The 15,928-nt window shown below is 47.6% G+C and overlaps 1 protein-coding gene across 1 annotated transcript in view; it reads left to right on the top strand.

The window, feature by feature from the left end:
- Slc25a26 (solute carrier family 25 member 26) overlaps positions 1 to 15,928 on the top strand; it is a 95,044-nt gene that overhangs the window by 77,993 nt on the left and 1,123 nt on the right. Inside the window, exons 7-9 of the mRNA XM_032907224.1 lie at positions 4,661 to 4,730; positions 10,677 to 10,741; positions 11,420 to 11,493. Of these exons, the coding sequence (XP_032763115.1) occupies positions 4,661 to 4,730; positions 10,677 to 10,741; positions 11,420 to 11,493 (209 nt within the window). The remainder of the gene's footprint in view (positions 1 to 4,660; positions 4,731 to 10,676; positions 10,742 to 11,419; positions 11,494 to 15,928) is intronic.

Below are 15,928 nucleotides of genomic sequence, written 5' to 3'. Positions count from 1 at the left end.
AACACACACATATAATTTATATAATATATAGTAACACATACACACTTTATATAATATATAGTAACACACACATATAATTATTTATATAATATACAGTAACACACACACACACACACCCCTCATGGATTGTTTGTCCTGGAAGTTTTGTGGTTCCCTTGAGCCTACAACAAACACCTGGAGGACAGTTCTGCACATTTGCTGCGTTTATGAATTACATAGTATCTTTGACTTCTCCTTCTGTGATATCATTCATCCCTTGTTTGTTCTTTACTGTTGCCATAAATCAAGGTCGTGGGCAGCAGCTTAAGTGTTCAGAATAATCTCCTCTTGAGAAAACGTCAGGAGACTAATAATAGAAGATGACCCCTTCTCACTAAGAAAATGTGGTTCATGCCTGCCTTTCTTTTCCAGTTAGTATTTTAGTGAGTGATGGTGTCAAAGCTTGCCTGCTGTTAAGGGCTGGAGGTATAGCTCAATGCTAGAGTATGTGCCTAGCGTGAGGAAGGCACACACACACACACACACACACACACACACACACACACACACACACACGGGGAAAGTGTGCACAGGTAGGCATTTAACATGCATGCTCCCTGACTTTTTTTTTTTAATCATATTATGACTAAATACATACTGGTTGCTACAAAAGATTGACATTGTTGTCCTTCCCTGTATCCCATTGTATCTCTAATGCTTAGAGAGAAATTGCGAAAATAATGATTTCCATAAAGCCACCCATTTATTTTCAAACATTAAAGCTTACTAAAATCTACCAAATTCTGTGCTGTATAGCTCAGGACTTTAGAAATGCAGTTGTAGCAAGGTTTCTTAAAGTCTATTTGTTTTCCTAAGCAGGGTTAAAAATCCTGTTTGATAGGTATACGTTTAGCCCAGTAGATTTAGTAACTATACAGAGAATTACTCTTCTTCATAGGGTTGAGAAGAAAGATATCACACGGCAGCAAGTATCTTGTTATTTAGTGTTAAAAACCTCAACTGGTCAAGGTAAACAGGGCTGTGTGTGTGTCTTGATTTGTTTTTGTGGAATCATCATCAAATCCTTAGTGATCCTGTAACAACCCTTCCAGAGGGAGTCGTCAGCAGGGAAATAAATACTCAGACAGGAGACGGATGTTGAGTCAGTCAGCTGTTTTAATCTTACTTGTATTGTGTTTGGTCAGTTCTCCAGCGCCACACTACGTCTGGGTCATTATACTGTTCTAAACATTAAAAGTAAGATACTCTGCTTGGTAATAGGTGTAGTCATTCAGGATAAGGCAAAGAAATAAGATACTCCAATTAGAAAGGAAGTAGGCCTGACTTTAATTGTGGAGAAAGTTGATGATGTCCACACAGGAGCAGAGCTGAACCATTGACTGACCAATGGTGTAGAACACAAATTATATAAAATCATTTGTATTGATAATCAGTTACTATTAGCAATGAGCAGATAGACATTGAATGTTCAAAGCAAGCAGTTTCCTTTACATAGTACATATGGAGTACTCAAAAATAAATCTGATAAAACCAGTGTCAAAGCCTATGAAATGCTAGTGCAGAGTTAAGAGAAATTTATCGGAAGCTCCAGTGAAGGGAGAGATGATTATTTCTGTGGGCTCATGTATTTGAGTACTTTGGTCCCTGTTAGAACTGTTTGGGAAGGATTAGGAGGTGTGGCCTTGCTGGAGGAGGTGTGTCACTGGGATGAGATTTCAAAGAGGCCATGCATTCCCTGTTCTCTAGTCTCTGCCTCCTGCTTGTGAGTCAGATGTAAGCTGACATTATTGTCCCAGTGTCATTCCTGCCTGCTGCTGTGTTCCCTACCATGAGGATGATGGACTCTTACCCTCCGCAGCTGTGAGCCACAATAAACATTTTCTCTTATGAGTTGTTTTGTCCATAGTGTCTTCATAGAAATAGAAAGGCAGCTAAAATGATGAAGAGGCCAGGAAAAAAAAAAAGCAGTGTTGCCAATGTATCCATTCCATCCAAAAACAGTCCATGGATGCATGTAATATGGATGAACTCTCAGAACGGTGTGCTGTGGGAATTGGCCATCTGATGTTAAAAGTCATATGGAAATATGACGAACCTGAAAGAATAAAAACAAACTTGACAAAGAACTAATCTGGAAAACTGAAACTACTTAATTTCAAGCTATATTAAAATGTGTGATAGTCAAGAAAGTATAGGGTTGGTATCTATAAATGAGGACCAACTTGAGAGCAGATTTTGGAGAAAGTTTTCACTGAGGAGAGGGCTATTTTTTCCAAGCATTAGAACCATTGGGCATTCTTTTTATAAATCAAAATGAAAGAACCCTGGCCCAGGCTTCATAACATAACAGATTACATTAACTCAAAGGTAAAGATGTAAATACTCTTAAAAACTTAAAATTTCAAATATATAGGGGAAAATCTTTGTGTCATTAAAATAAGCAAAGTTTTCTTACAAATGACACCAAAAGCAGGATCTATAACCTGGGCCCCGTGGTACAGACCAGAGGTCTTGGTGCTGGGCAGACAGCACCCAGAGGATTACCACAGGTTCAAGACCAGCGTAGTTTATGTGGTGAGTTCTAGGTCAGCTTGAACTAAAGAATGAGACCCTACCTTAAGCAAAATGAAACAAATCTCCCCCTCTGTAATATGAATATTAATATATTTGAATATTGTGATTATATTAAAATAATTTGGACTTAATGAAAATGTAATGCCTATTCAAAAAACATTGTTCAGAGAATGAAAAGGTGAGTCACAGATATTTACAAATGTACTCAGAATATATTAAGAACTTTGCAATATCTTTAATTTAGATAATAGGCAACCTGATACAAATACACAGGTGTTTGAACATTCACAGATGGGAGATAAGTATGTGAAGAGAATATACCGTCATTAAAGCCATGGAGCGGCAACTCGGTTAAGAATATGCACTGCTCTTTCAGAGGATGTGGGCTTGGTTCCAGGCACTCACGTGGAGTGGCTCACCATTCCATAATCTCCAGCCCCAGGCTTCGGAAGTCCTCTGACCTCTGGTACCTATGCCCATGTGCCCATGCCATCCCCTCTTAAAATCTAAAAACAACAAAACAACATAGTGATATAGTACTGTACACATCCTAGAATGGGAACACTTAATGCTGGCGACCAAGCTTGGGAAGGTTGCGAACGAGCCAGGGCTGCTGGGAATGTGAAATGTACAGCCATTTTGGAAAACAGCATGGCGACTTTGTAAAGTTAAATGTACCTACTTCTGCCCTAGCTACTTCCTTCTTAGTTATTAGTTATTTCCTTATCAGAAAGGAAGGCATTTTCCATGGAAAGGCTTGTTTGTAAATGTTCATGTGGGATTATCGCCAACAGCCCCAAACTAGAAAAAGAAATGATGCACCTGTGTCTGGTTCGTTGCTCACTAACAAGAAGGGAATGACGTCCGGTATCTGTCGTGATGTGGACGTACCACAGCGTAGTTTTGAGAGGAGGCAGATAAAAGAAAATGGGATTACATTTTGATACCCCAGTGTAGGGGAATGTCAGGGCAGGGAGGTGGGAGGGAGGAGGGGGGGGTGGGAGCGCCCTCATAGAAGTGGGGATGGGGGTGGGTGGGGAATGGGATAGCAGAGTTTCTGGAGGGGAAACTGGGAAAGGGGATAACATTTAAAATGTAAATAAGAAAATCCGATAAAATAAAATAAAATTCTGGAATATGTAAACCAGTCGCAAGGGGCAGGAATATCAGTTGCTGAGAGGACAGTGATGTGGGGCTCAGGAGAGAAATTCCCAAAGGCTCCTAAGTCAGTCCGTGGTCTCTTTGTAGCAGTGACTCTGTGTGCATGTCTGCCCAAACTTATCAAATTGTATACTTTAAATATATGAAGTTTAGTGGCGGCTTCCTCAGTGAAGCCAGGGAAAGGAGTATTTTTCAAGGCTGTACCTCAGAAGCCTGGACAGAAGTAATAGACCCAGCATGTAAGGTTGCTGAGAGGCCACAGACTTTGGAAGACAATTAGAGAGTAGACTGAGCATTGCGCGATATTCCATGGGGTGCGATCAGATCACACCAGGCAGCAAGCTTTCAATGAGCAGCATAAACATGTTTTCAATAATCTGAATTAATGCGGGGCATGGTAGCACACACCTGTAATCTTCACACTTGGAGTCTGAAGTAGGATGATCCTGAGTTTGGGGTAGCCTGGAGATCGTTAGATGCTGTCTCAAAACATGTCCCGCCCCCTTCAGTTAAAGTACCGCTCAGGTATCTTTCAAAGGAGGGATGCGGATAAGGACTTCGAAAAGAACTAAGGAGTTGACATACACTGTTCAGGAATAATTATCAATTATTGTATTTATATGCTTAGGGTTATATGGGAAATATGCAAACTATTCCATTGTCATAAGTTTATTATCTTTATTTTACTTTGTGTATGTGAAATCTTCCTTGAAAATACTTTGAGAACCATCATGTAGCTGCAGCCTGACCTTCTTTGACTAATTTTAGAATGCAGTTAAGTCCTTGGGAAAGTCACTTATGTCACCATTGAAGAATGCTTCCAAAATAGATTCTCACTTACGTTCCCATCCCAAGCTAAGCCCACAGCAGGCTCTGATAAACTCCAAGATGGGATAACTTGTGTTTTCTTTCTCCTTGCACACAGGCGCTCTGGTCGTGGCGGCGGGGCCGTGTGGTGGAGTCTTGGCAGTCAGCCGTCTGTGGAGCTTTTGCAGGTGCGAGGGATCATACTGTGCTGGGGAAGACTGAGGTGGGGGCTGTCAGCATGCTGGCTGTGCGAAACAGCGTTCTTCAGGAATTCCAACTGCTTAGATGAAGACAGCTTCACTGGCAAGTTAGGAAACGAGTTGTCTTAGAGGGAAGAAAACCCGCGAAAGAGGTGTCTGCTTGAATGACACCCAATTTGTCCTTGACAAATTTCCCTTTTTCTTTTTATCTTTATTAAAGCCTCACTCGGGCCCTCAGATTACCTTAAGGATAATTTATAAAGCCCTCTGTGGAAGCGGGGTGAGCTGCACAGCTGTCTGCTGGGGGCAGTGTCGTGGGTGATCCGAGATTCACGGCCATGTGACATGTTTGACAGTGCGGGAGATTAATTACTGTCAGGAGAGCAGGGGCTACTCCACAGCTTCCTGCGGGCTCAACTGCACGGGGCAGGAAACTCAGCCGTGCGAACATCTGGGCATTCGGAGACATTAAAGCCAGAGCAGAATTCAGTGTGCAGTGTCATGGATCCATCATTAAGTCCCAAGAACACAGGTGCTTTAAAGGACGGTGTAAGTGCTAAGTTCAGAACCCTAAGAGAAAGATCTGTTTTGTCGGTACAGATACAGGAAGCTGTAGTTGCAGTAAAGCAAAGTAGAACTTGGCCAGAGAACTGAAAGTGTTTAGAATGTAATCCTGGTGGACGGATGGGCAGGTAGGTTGGAAGATTAGCAGCTTTAGGGGAAAATGACTCTTTTCCAAATTCTTTATAAGTTGTTGGATTTTATTTATTTACATGTAGTGATTAGGACAATAGAAATCATACATTTTATAGTCTCCTTTGTTAGTAATTTAAATCTATTTAAGTTGTGGAAGTAATCACAGAAACTAAGAACTTTTCCTGGAGGCAGGATATCAGTGTGTGCAGATGGGGAGGGTAATAGCTTCCACTCCCAGATCATCTGTGACTGGCTTAAAGGGAGAGGTGGTCTCAATTCATTTTCCAGAGCTTAGGATTCTTTGCTACCTAGCCCTTTAGAGAAGTTTATTTTCCTGACTGTCTCCTTGAATTGGGCAAAGGACCAGATGGTGGGGCAGTGTTGGGTGCAGAACACAAGTAAATGTTAGAGGGATTTAGTTGCCCTGGACAAGAAAAGTCACTTCTTGGAGTTGAATAATTTCAAAACAGTGGCTCTCAACCTCCCTAATGCTGGGACCCTTTATTACAGTTCCTCATGCTGTGGTGACTCCCCCCCCCCCAGCATAAAACTATGTTTGTTGCTACTCTATAACTGTAATTTTTCTACTGTTATGAGTATAATGTAGATATCTGTGGTTTTCCAATGGTTTTAGGTGACCCCTGTGAAGGGTCATTCGACCCCTAAGCTGAAAACCACTGCTCTAAAGCATATCCATCTTCAAGTAAGGAATAAGCAATGTATCTGATGTGGCCCCCGGATTTACATGCAAATACATTGATACTATGTGTTTGGGAATGGCTTTCAGTACAGTCCTCTCTGCTGAGGACTGCTCCTTTGGCACATTTGTCACACTAGCCCTGTGGTAGGGACCTGTCCTCAGGGCCTTTCTTTTTTTTTTTTTTTTTTTTTTTCCGGAGCTGGGGACTGAACCCAGGGCTTTGCGCTTGCTAGGCAAGCTCTCTACCACTGAGCTAAATCCCCAATCCCTAGGGCCTTTCAGGAATGTAGTGTTCCACTAAGGCTGCTGTGAGGCTGGGCCAGGAGACAGTGCCTGGGACCTAGGCTGGGCTTTCTGTCTGACAAGTGACTGACCCCAGTTCCTAGAGAAGATGTTGGGCACCAGTTCTCTGATCCATAACATAGCAGTAATCATTCCTCCCTTGAGGGACCCAGTGATGTGTGTGTTGGCCCTTGGTGATCTGTAAAATGAACAGCTGTGAGGAGGCATCACTCCTCCAGCAAGAGAAAGCAACACCACTAAAGTGGAAAGCGGTTCTCTCCTCTCTTGGATGGCACTGGAAGTCACTGCACAGTGTAGTTTTTATCATCTGAGCCTGTAAATCCTCTCTCCAGCCATCTCATTGTTTCCAGACGAGATTCTGCCAAATAAAGGAATTTAAGACCTACATGGGAAAAACACACTGTTAACAGATCTTCCTCCATTAGTAAAAAGAAATATATTTTTGCTTACATTATTATTTGGGGGCAGGCATTTGGTATAAATGTTAGTCTAGAGAAACAAGATGAGTATTTTGGAAGCATTGCTACAGGATAAACGTAATTTGAAAACAGTCCAAATTGAGTAAACTGGAGTTCTGCAAGAGCGGATCACAGCCCTGTCTTGCATGCCGGGGAGGTGAAGAATGGCCTCCTACCCAGTCCTGTCCAGACTTCACACACTGCCGTATGGTCGCCCCGCTCCTCATGATCAGACTTGCCCACAGTCAGATCAGATTCTCCTTTGTGCTTTTCCAATTTCACGCTGGTGCGGTCATTGCCAAGGGCTGTGCTTGGTGCCGTCCTCGGCACGCTCCTGTGCTCTGACTCGTTTCCTAAACTCCTGGGCACAGATACCCACAATGGCTCTTGAGATTGGAGGTGCCAATGGCTGTCATGCTTAGACATCCCCTGGCTTTTGGTCAGGGTTAAAGGAAAGGCCTTGCCAGCTTCTCAGTCCAGGCCCTGACTCTTACAAACATAGTGATGGTGAGTATTGATACGTTTGCAACCCTTTTGGTATTCAGGTATCTTCTGATCAGTTTCTTATGGTAGACACTTCCTCACGTTCTCTTAGAGAAGGTCTGAGGGAGAAGTGGCTCTCTCATCCTGGCATTGTGGCACAGAATGCAGGAGTCCGTGTGTGACAAAGGTGAGGGTCTGGCACAGGCCGGAGCACACAGCGACACTGTGGAGCAGTGCTTACAGACTGAGTGCAGGGGAAGGAGGTCTTACTCCCGCATGCATCAGCTAGGAGGATCCAGGAGCAGAGAGTAGCCGGCTGCCAGGGGTGGGCTTGGGGCCTCCTCCCCACTGCCCTCCTCTGCATTCCTGGCTTCAGCTCTGAGGTGAGAGCCCCAGGCTGTCAGAAAGAAAGGGATTCTTTTGCCTGTCAGAAGGCATTTGTTCCCCAAGGCAGCAAGTAGTTTTCCTGTGAAAATCAGATCTGTGAATATGCCCCGGAAAGGTGGTGTAGCTTAATACTCGGTAGAACAGCCTGGGATTGGTTCCATGAGCACAGGCTGCACTTGCTGAGCAGGCTGTTTCCTGTCTGGAGTGCCGTGCTCCTTGTGTATCCTGTAAGCGGAATATACAGAGTACAGGGTTTCATTTAAATGGTAAAGGTACAAAGCTGTGCGCTGTGTGAGTTAAAGTAGCCCAGCAGGGGGGGGCGGCGGCTTCACATTGATTCATTAACACCTTGCATAAAATACAGATCCCAGCACGGTAGTAAAATCGGGGCCTATCAAAGCGTGGACGTTTTGAGTCCTCTCTCTTCCACACTGCTTCATGGAGCACACGTGTCTGGAGAATATGCAGGTGTCCACAGGGAAGGATGGGTAACCTCTGCCGGCGGCCAGAGAAGTTCAACCTGAGCTAACCACATTGATTAAATGCTGTCTGTCAGCTTTATGAGTGGATTTAGGGCAGCTTGAGAATATTTTTACATAAGGGAATAAAGTCTAATACTCAGAATTATTTTAATGTGCTGCTGTGTCAGAGTCCTGGGGTGTCCCAAGGTCATTTTCGAGGGTAGGGTAGATGCAGCCTCATTCCCAGCTCCACACAGCTGCCGTGTGGCCGTGGGGGTGCTGTGACGGTGCTGGCATCTCTGACGAGCCTGGCAAGTAAGCGAGGGCGGCCCTCCTGTCAGCCTTCCCTGTGTTTTACAGGCTCACCTTACGTCTGGTTTGTAAGAAACGTAGACTTGTCTGGGGCACTCACTAAGCATGTTGAGTGCCAGCTCTGTACACTGGATTAGAGACAGGGAAGAGAAGTCACCCATTCCCTCTACCATGTCTTAGCCTGCTTCTCGTTGCTGTGATAAACCCCAAAAATCAATGTGGGAAGAAAGGGTTTGCTTCAGCTCGTGGCTTTTCCTGACATCAGGATAGGAACTCGAAGCAGGGGCGGAAGCCGAGGCGACACTCTAGGCTTGCTCAGCCTGATCTTTCATCAGCCGAAGACCATGTGTCGAGGGGCGGCACTGCCCACAGTAGGCTGGGCCCTCACACATGAATCAGACTTAATTACGGGCCAATGGAGGCAGCTCCTCCAGATGAGTCCAGCTTGTATCAAGTAGCAAAGAGCTACTGAGCGTAGTGCTCGCCTGGACAGCAAGTCTTACCTAACAGACTACTGCGGTTACTCCTCGTCTGGATAAGGAGGGACTCTTTAATAATGATGCCCGCCCCACGGTTGCCTGCACCGTACAGATGAGCATCTGAGGCGTCAGGGGCCAGGGCCAAAGGTGTTGCAGCTGGCCAGACTTAAGAGCAGATCTCAGCTCTGCACCGAGCAGAGCCTTTTCGAATGTTTTAAGATCTGTCTGTTTAGTGTGTGGTGGGTGGGATTAAGGCATGTGCGTGCCACGGAAGCATGGGGAATCAGGACATTTGAGGGGTCAGCCCCCTTCTTCCTTCATGTGCCTTCAGGGGTCACACTTGGCACATCAGGCTCATGGCAAATGCCCTTAACTTGCAAGCCATCTGGTTGGCCCCCAAACTCAGTTTAAGAGGACAAAAAGAGGTTCTGGACAAAGGAGCCACTGGCAGGCCTGAGGTGTGTGGCAATTGTGGGTAACTGAGAATAGAATATAAACAAGGAGTGGGTGTGCCTTCCCACAACTGTCAGAGCAGATGTCACCACAGCCAAGGTCACTATAACGACTTCGCTTCAGCCCCGTATTTAGAAAGATATTTGTCAGAGGTCAAATACCCCTTTGCTTGTACACCACAGCAGGGGGCGCCTGGAGCTATTTCTGGAGTCTTCTGTGCAAACCCCATCCCCCCCCAAACAGCTGTTCACCCCCAGCTCCCAGGAGCTGAGCCTCCTGAAAGCCCTTCAGAGTTTTATTTCTGCAGCCCTCGGCCTTTCAGGGTTTCAAACGCATTGTTGTACCAAGTGAATAAAATACTGACATCAAGCTTGGTGTGGTGGGGTCAGGTGCCTTTAATCCCAGGACAGGGAGTGAAAGCTACTTCTGTGTGTTCGAGATCAGCCTGATCTCAGGCCAACTCCAAGTACATCGCCTTAAGACCTTGTCGTAAGCAAACAAAACCATTTAAGACCATAAACTGTGGCTTGCAGTAGCGACAAGAGTTTTGGTTTCTGTGCCCACAGATAAGAGCACTGTTAAAAACCTATAGACAGTTTGACAGCACAGAAACTAGAAGAGGGAAACACAGAGTGTGGAGGCCGAATGCATGCCAAGGCAAGAGGGTTCTGAGGCGACGCAGAGGGCAGAACTATAGGCCTTTCCTGCACTGTTCTCCAGAGCCTGGGAAATAACGAAAGCACTGTCTTATCGCGAAGAGGCTGGCTGTTCATACAGAGGTCCCCCATGGCACACAGGGGCCTGCCCCTCTGCTCATCAGAACAGACAGAACCAAAGCTTTCTGGAGACTGTAAAGCAGGTACCCCGCAGAAAGGTGTGATTCCCCCAACCCTGGGAGCCATGTGCTCCTCACTGAAGACCCACACCTGGCCGTTCCACGTGTCATATGCACAGTTGGGTTAGTGTGCCAGACAGTGCAAGAGCAAGGCAAGTCGTAGGGCCTCACTCCTTAGCCCAGCTGAGCGTCCTTCCCCTTCCGCTCCAGTACTGCACAGGCTGTGAAGGAGATGAACTTGTTCATGTGTGTCCGGTTCTCAACAGTCAGTAGACACGATGGCGATCATTTTGACAGTTCTGGGTACGCAGCTGCAGAGGTGCTGGTTACTGTCTGGACACCTCTGACAGCCGGATCTTCCACACAGGTGGCTTTGCAGCTGCAGTCACTACACCTCTGGATGTGGCTAAGACAAGGATCATGCTGGCAAAGGTGAGTATCAGATCATGCAGATTCCGTGCCGTGTCTGTGAGCAGGAGGCGCTGTAAGAACCCGAGAACCTGCCGAACGAGCCATTAATAACCCTGACTTTGGAAGAGTGTCACTGTCATCACCGCCGCACGTAGGCAGCTGTCACTGTGATGGATCTGTGTGTAGCACGCTTCCATTTCTCAAGCATTCTCACAGCTGTGCTGTGGGAGCGGCACATCTGAGGGCCTCTGCTTGGTATTGCTGTTTTCAGATCTAAGACTTGACAGTTGTCCAAATTGTTAAAAAGAAAACCAAACAACAAAACAAACTCTGGGCTGAGCTTTAAGGAATTCCAGTAACATCCCTGGACCAAGCTCTCCAAGTGCAGGGCTGTAGAAGGCAGAGGACCAACCCTGAGGATAGGGTCATTTAAAACATGTGGCACTCTCCATCCACTGTCATGCCTTAGAGATGGACCCATGCATACGTAGAAGCCCCCACCTCCATCAGGCTTCCTGTTGAATGATTGCCATTAGTATCTAAGTGAGCTGTGAGAAGCAACTCCCCCAACCCCTAAGTATTTGTCTGCAGGTCTGCATGTAGGCGAGATTTCCAAGCCAACCCTGGGTCAAGCCTTGGATGAGGGTGAGGGGGGTCTGCTCGGAGGTAACAGCCCTCTCCCTTCCTTGTCTTCCTTAGGCCGGGTCCAGCACTGCTGTTGGGAATGTGCTATCTGCCATGCATGGGGTGTGGCGCTCACAGGGACTAGCAGGGTAAGGACAAAGCAAGCCCTCTGCTGCCTGGCCTCTTCTCCACTGGCTCTTCCTCAAGTCTGCCTGCCGCGGACGAACACCTCACCCTTTCTTTTCTTATGCTGCATATGTAAGATTGCACAGTCAGGGACAGAGCACTCTAGCCACATGGTTCTTGGTCTTGTCCTTCTTGACACTGGATGACATGCAAATGTATTTTGGCTGCAGCATGGATACAGATAAGCTCCCACTTACACACCGTAGAATGCAAGTGCGGTAGGCTTGGGTAGGCACTCAGAACCGTTGGCAGCCATGCCTTACGGTGGGCACGTGCCTGCATCATCGGTGTTGCTTTATTGGTGGGTAATTTTGTCACTGAAAACAGTATGTGCTCACACAAGTGTAGGTGGTGTCACCTACAGCCCTGGTGAATAGGGCTCCTAGCTGCAAGTGCAGCCTGTGACTTCCCAGATGACTATGGGCAGCTGTAGGAGCAGTAAGTGTTTGCGGAGACACATAAATGGGGAGAGCCCGAGGACTGGGTTTTCGGATGAACCATCATTGTACGGGCCAGCATGGTATATGCAGTCTGTTTTTCTCTAAAGCGTTACTCAGCTCATCAGGCGGCGCTGTCTGCTCCACACTGCTTGGCCTCAGGTGGCCATTGTTGTTCCTTGCTGGCTAAGCGCCTCACATTTTTTGCGTGTGGTATGCAGATGGGTGTGTTAGCCCGCGAGTGTACCTGTGGAGCACAGAGGTTGCGGTTTCCTCAATCACACTTGCAACAGTCTCCTACTCAACCTCCAGCCCACCATTTTGGCTACAGTGAGTCCTGAGGGCCTACCTGTCCCCTTCCCTGTGTGCTGGTCACAAGTGAGGACCACTGCACCTGACTTTCATGTGATGCTGAGGATCTGAGCTTGGGTCACTGAACCATCTCTTCAGCCCCATGTGCCTCCAAATGTTTTGCTTTATGCCCCATACAGCTGTCCCTGTGCACTGATTTGCCGTACAGGAACTGTGTCTATGTTGAGTTGTTAAAAGCAGAAAGATTCTGTCTATGGAGCTCTCTTGACATGTTGTGTGGAGCACACAAGGAGCCTCTCTGGAAGGCAGGAGGGTGAGCCCGGCATTGGGAGCAGCAGCCCCGTGTGCAGCCCTGACCCTCCTGCTCTTAGCCTCTTCGCCTGGCACTGCCATCATCTTATTCCCATGCCAGGGGCACCACTGACTGCTGCTTTTGTGTAACTTTGGCATTTTAAATTTCAGCTGATGGACCGGGAATATGGTAAGGCTTTTTTGCCAGAGAGCAAACTCCATGTCTGTTAGAGTTTTCCAGCTATAAGTTTGAAAGTGGTGGCTGGGTGGCTTCATTGAACATCAGCTCTGATGGTCTGAGGTACAGATTGGATCTAACAGACAGGACTTAGACTCTTGCTGTGTCGGACATAGGAACCTGGTGGTAGCATCTGCAGTGAGTCATAGCATCCTTATGCATGATTTGGGAAGCCTCTTAGGTAAGAGTGACTGGGCCCACAAAGGCAGCAGCTGGTGACTGGCTTTTGACATCATAAAGGCCAGCTGCTAGATTCTGTGGCGATTTAGCTGGGCTTCGACTGTGGTGTTGTGGGCGCTGCAGCCTGTCTGCCAGTGGAGACAAGACGGGCATGCTGGATGGCACAGTACCCGCCATGGCCGCTGCATGCTGCTGTGCAGATGATGCGAGAGCAGCCTTCCCTGCCTGGGTCATGTCACACACTTGACTAAAACTAAGCAGTGCCAGAGGAGAGAAAGCAGAACAGGCCACGGGTGTATGCTTGTTCTGACCCTGCCTTAGTGCCGAAAGATAATTGGATTTTTGGCTCATCTTCTGAGTCCCCAGGCTTGCACTCTGTCACCTTGTACAGAGCAGCACTGAACAGCATGTTCTGGGCAGCAGCGGCTGCGACTGAACGTACCGCAGCTCCAGCATCTCTCGAGCAAATGACTGGATCAAGGAACATGGAAATTCCTGAGCCCTTTCTGGGCAGGTGGCTCAGCCACTCCTCTGTGGCAGTGCCAGATAGAGCCGTCACAGTCTGTGGTCCCTGCTCTGCACACACACTAAGCCGACCAAGTCTACACACCTCCCAGTAGCCCCTACAACCAAGGAACCTGATGTTCTCTCAGAGGGTGGGGGAGCCACACTGGAGGGCAGACTGGTTACCCATGCTCCTTTAGCCCAGAAGCTGCAGAGCAGGGGCGAGGTCCACTTGTCTTGGATTGCCCCTTGCTGATCCTCTGAGGCTTTTTAAAATGTGCCCTTTATGTACTCACTGCTGCTGGGAGCTCCTGCTTGGAGCTCCTCCCCATCCTGTTGCCCTTGGAACACACCCTGCCCTACTCACAAGTCTGCCTGCAAGCATAGGTGGAACCCCTCCCCCTACAAAACTCCACTTTAAGGAGTCCATTGGGGCTCCATTGGTCCATTGATCTGGTGACACTAACTGCTCCCATCTGTCTCTGCTGAGCTTGTTAGTGGCAAAAGCGAGTGAGATTGACTTAGAAGCCGGTGGATGCTCATGGCCAGTGGTCTGCAGCAGCTCCGAGTCTCCAGGCCTCCCTTCTAGCACCTTTTGTACAGTAGGTGTCTTGTTTGCCACTTCCTGTGTCAGACTAGCTGACCTGAGAGCCTCTGGGACGCCTGTCACTGTAGGAGCACAGGGTGGGGGTGGGGGTGTTGCCACAGAGTCTGCTCTGTGCAGCGTCAGTTTCTAGACATTTGAACCCAGCTCCTCTTGCTTACACTTCACCCGCTAAGCCATGCTCTCCAGCTCCCTAGAGAGCTGTCCCAGTGTGTAAAGTCCTTGCTCACTCTTCTCTGCACTGCCAGCTAGAAGTAGGAGGGCGGCTGATCACCTCCACTGGTTATGTAGGTGTGGGGGCTGTGTATCCCACAGGGTCTTCCTGTCAGCTGTCTTAATTAGCCTCCACTTAGCACAAAGGCTTCCCCACATATTTAAAAGGCATGCGTGTTGTCGTAATAAAACATTTGCCCTACACCCAAAGTCTCTCTGATAGTGTGCACACAGGGACATCAAACTACCTGTGATAACTGGTTCTTTCTTCTCCAGGGATTGAACTTGTGTCATCAGTCTTGGCAGCAAGTGCCTTTTCCCTCAGAGGCAGCCCAAGTTGTGGTTTTTCTAAGTTTGTCTTTCTGCTTACAGAAGCACTTTTCTGAGCAACAGAGTTTCAGTAGAAAGTAGATCAGGCTTTCTGTCTGTCACTCTCCCACCGCCTCTGTAAAAGGCGGTAATTTACAGTCTAGGACTTGCCCTGTGAGAGCTTGTGGACTTATAACCTTTTGTGGCTGGGGTTGCTTCTGTCTTGTTCTCTCCAGCTGTGTGCTACTCTGTTTTCACAGTGCTCGCTTGTCCAGCCAGGTGAGGGTCATTAGTGGATTACTTTTCTTCAGTAACATCGCAATGCATATTTGTAAAATTCCTGGGCATCTGGAGAAGACTCCCTGGCACCACAGTGGTTCTGACTGGATTAGGGATAGACACCTGAGAGTCTAGAACTGACACTGTGAGGTGGTTCACCTTCACCACAATCTGTGACTCCAGTGTTCCCATTTAGATTGAACAAGAAAAAGGAACCATGTCATTTCCTTCTTGTAGAATCACATTTGTGGAACTCCAACAACAAAATACCACGAGTCACAGAACAAGCAAGCAGAACTGTTTAAGAATTTGCTTTGTCTCCCTGAACTGAGACCTAGAAGCCCCTCAGGAGTCCCACTGCCATACACCCTTCCAGCCTTCTGTCAGGAGTCCCACTGCCATACACCCTTCCAGCCTTCTGTCAGGTGTCCCACTGCCATACACCCTTACCGCCTTCTGTCAGGTGTCCCATACACCCTTCCAGCCTTCTGTCAGGTGTCCCATACACCCTTCCAGCCTTCTGTCAGGTGTCCCATACACCCTTCCAGCCTTCTGTCAGGTGTCCCATACACCCTTCCAGCCTTCTGTCAGGTGTCCCATACACCCTTCCAGCCTTCTGTCAGGTGTCCCATACACCCTTCCAGCCTTCTGTCAGGTGTCCCATACACCCTTACCGCCTTCTGTCAGGTGTCCCATACACCCTTCCAGCCTTCTGTCAGGTGTCCCACTGCCATACACCCTTCCAGCCTTCTGTCAGGTGTCCCACTGCCATACACCCTTCCAGCCTTCTGCCAGACGCATGCCTGACTCCTTCATTGGAGCCCACTGTGGGAGGGTGGTTGCTGGGTTAGCCTGAGCGCTCCCAGATGGTGCAGCCATGCGAGGCTGAGCCCCAGTTTCTCATGTGTCCTTGGGAATGTTACTCAGTGGCCTTCTACAAGGAAGGGGGGATGTTTCTGTGGGGTATTGCGAGTGGGTGCACTGAAATGAGCAAACCTGGGCATCCGGAACATGACCATTTCCTGTCCCTA

Source organism: Rattus rattus, chromosome 6 (genome assembly GCF_011064425.1).
Source record: "Rattus rattus isolate New Zealand chromosome 6, Rrattus_CSIRO_v1, whole genome shotgun sequence".
Taxonomy (NCBI): domain Eukaryota; kingdom Metazoa; phylum Chordata; class Mammalia; order Rodentia; family Muridae; genus Rattus; species Rattus rattus.
Note: the sequence above shows the minus strand (reverse complement) of the source record. Positions and strands in the feature narration are given on the sequence as shown.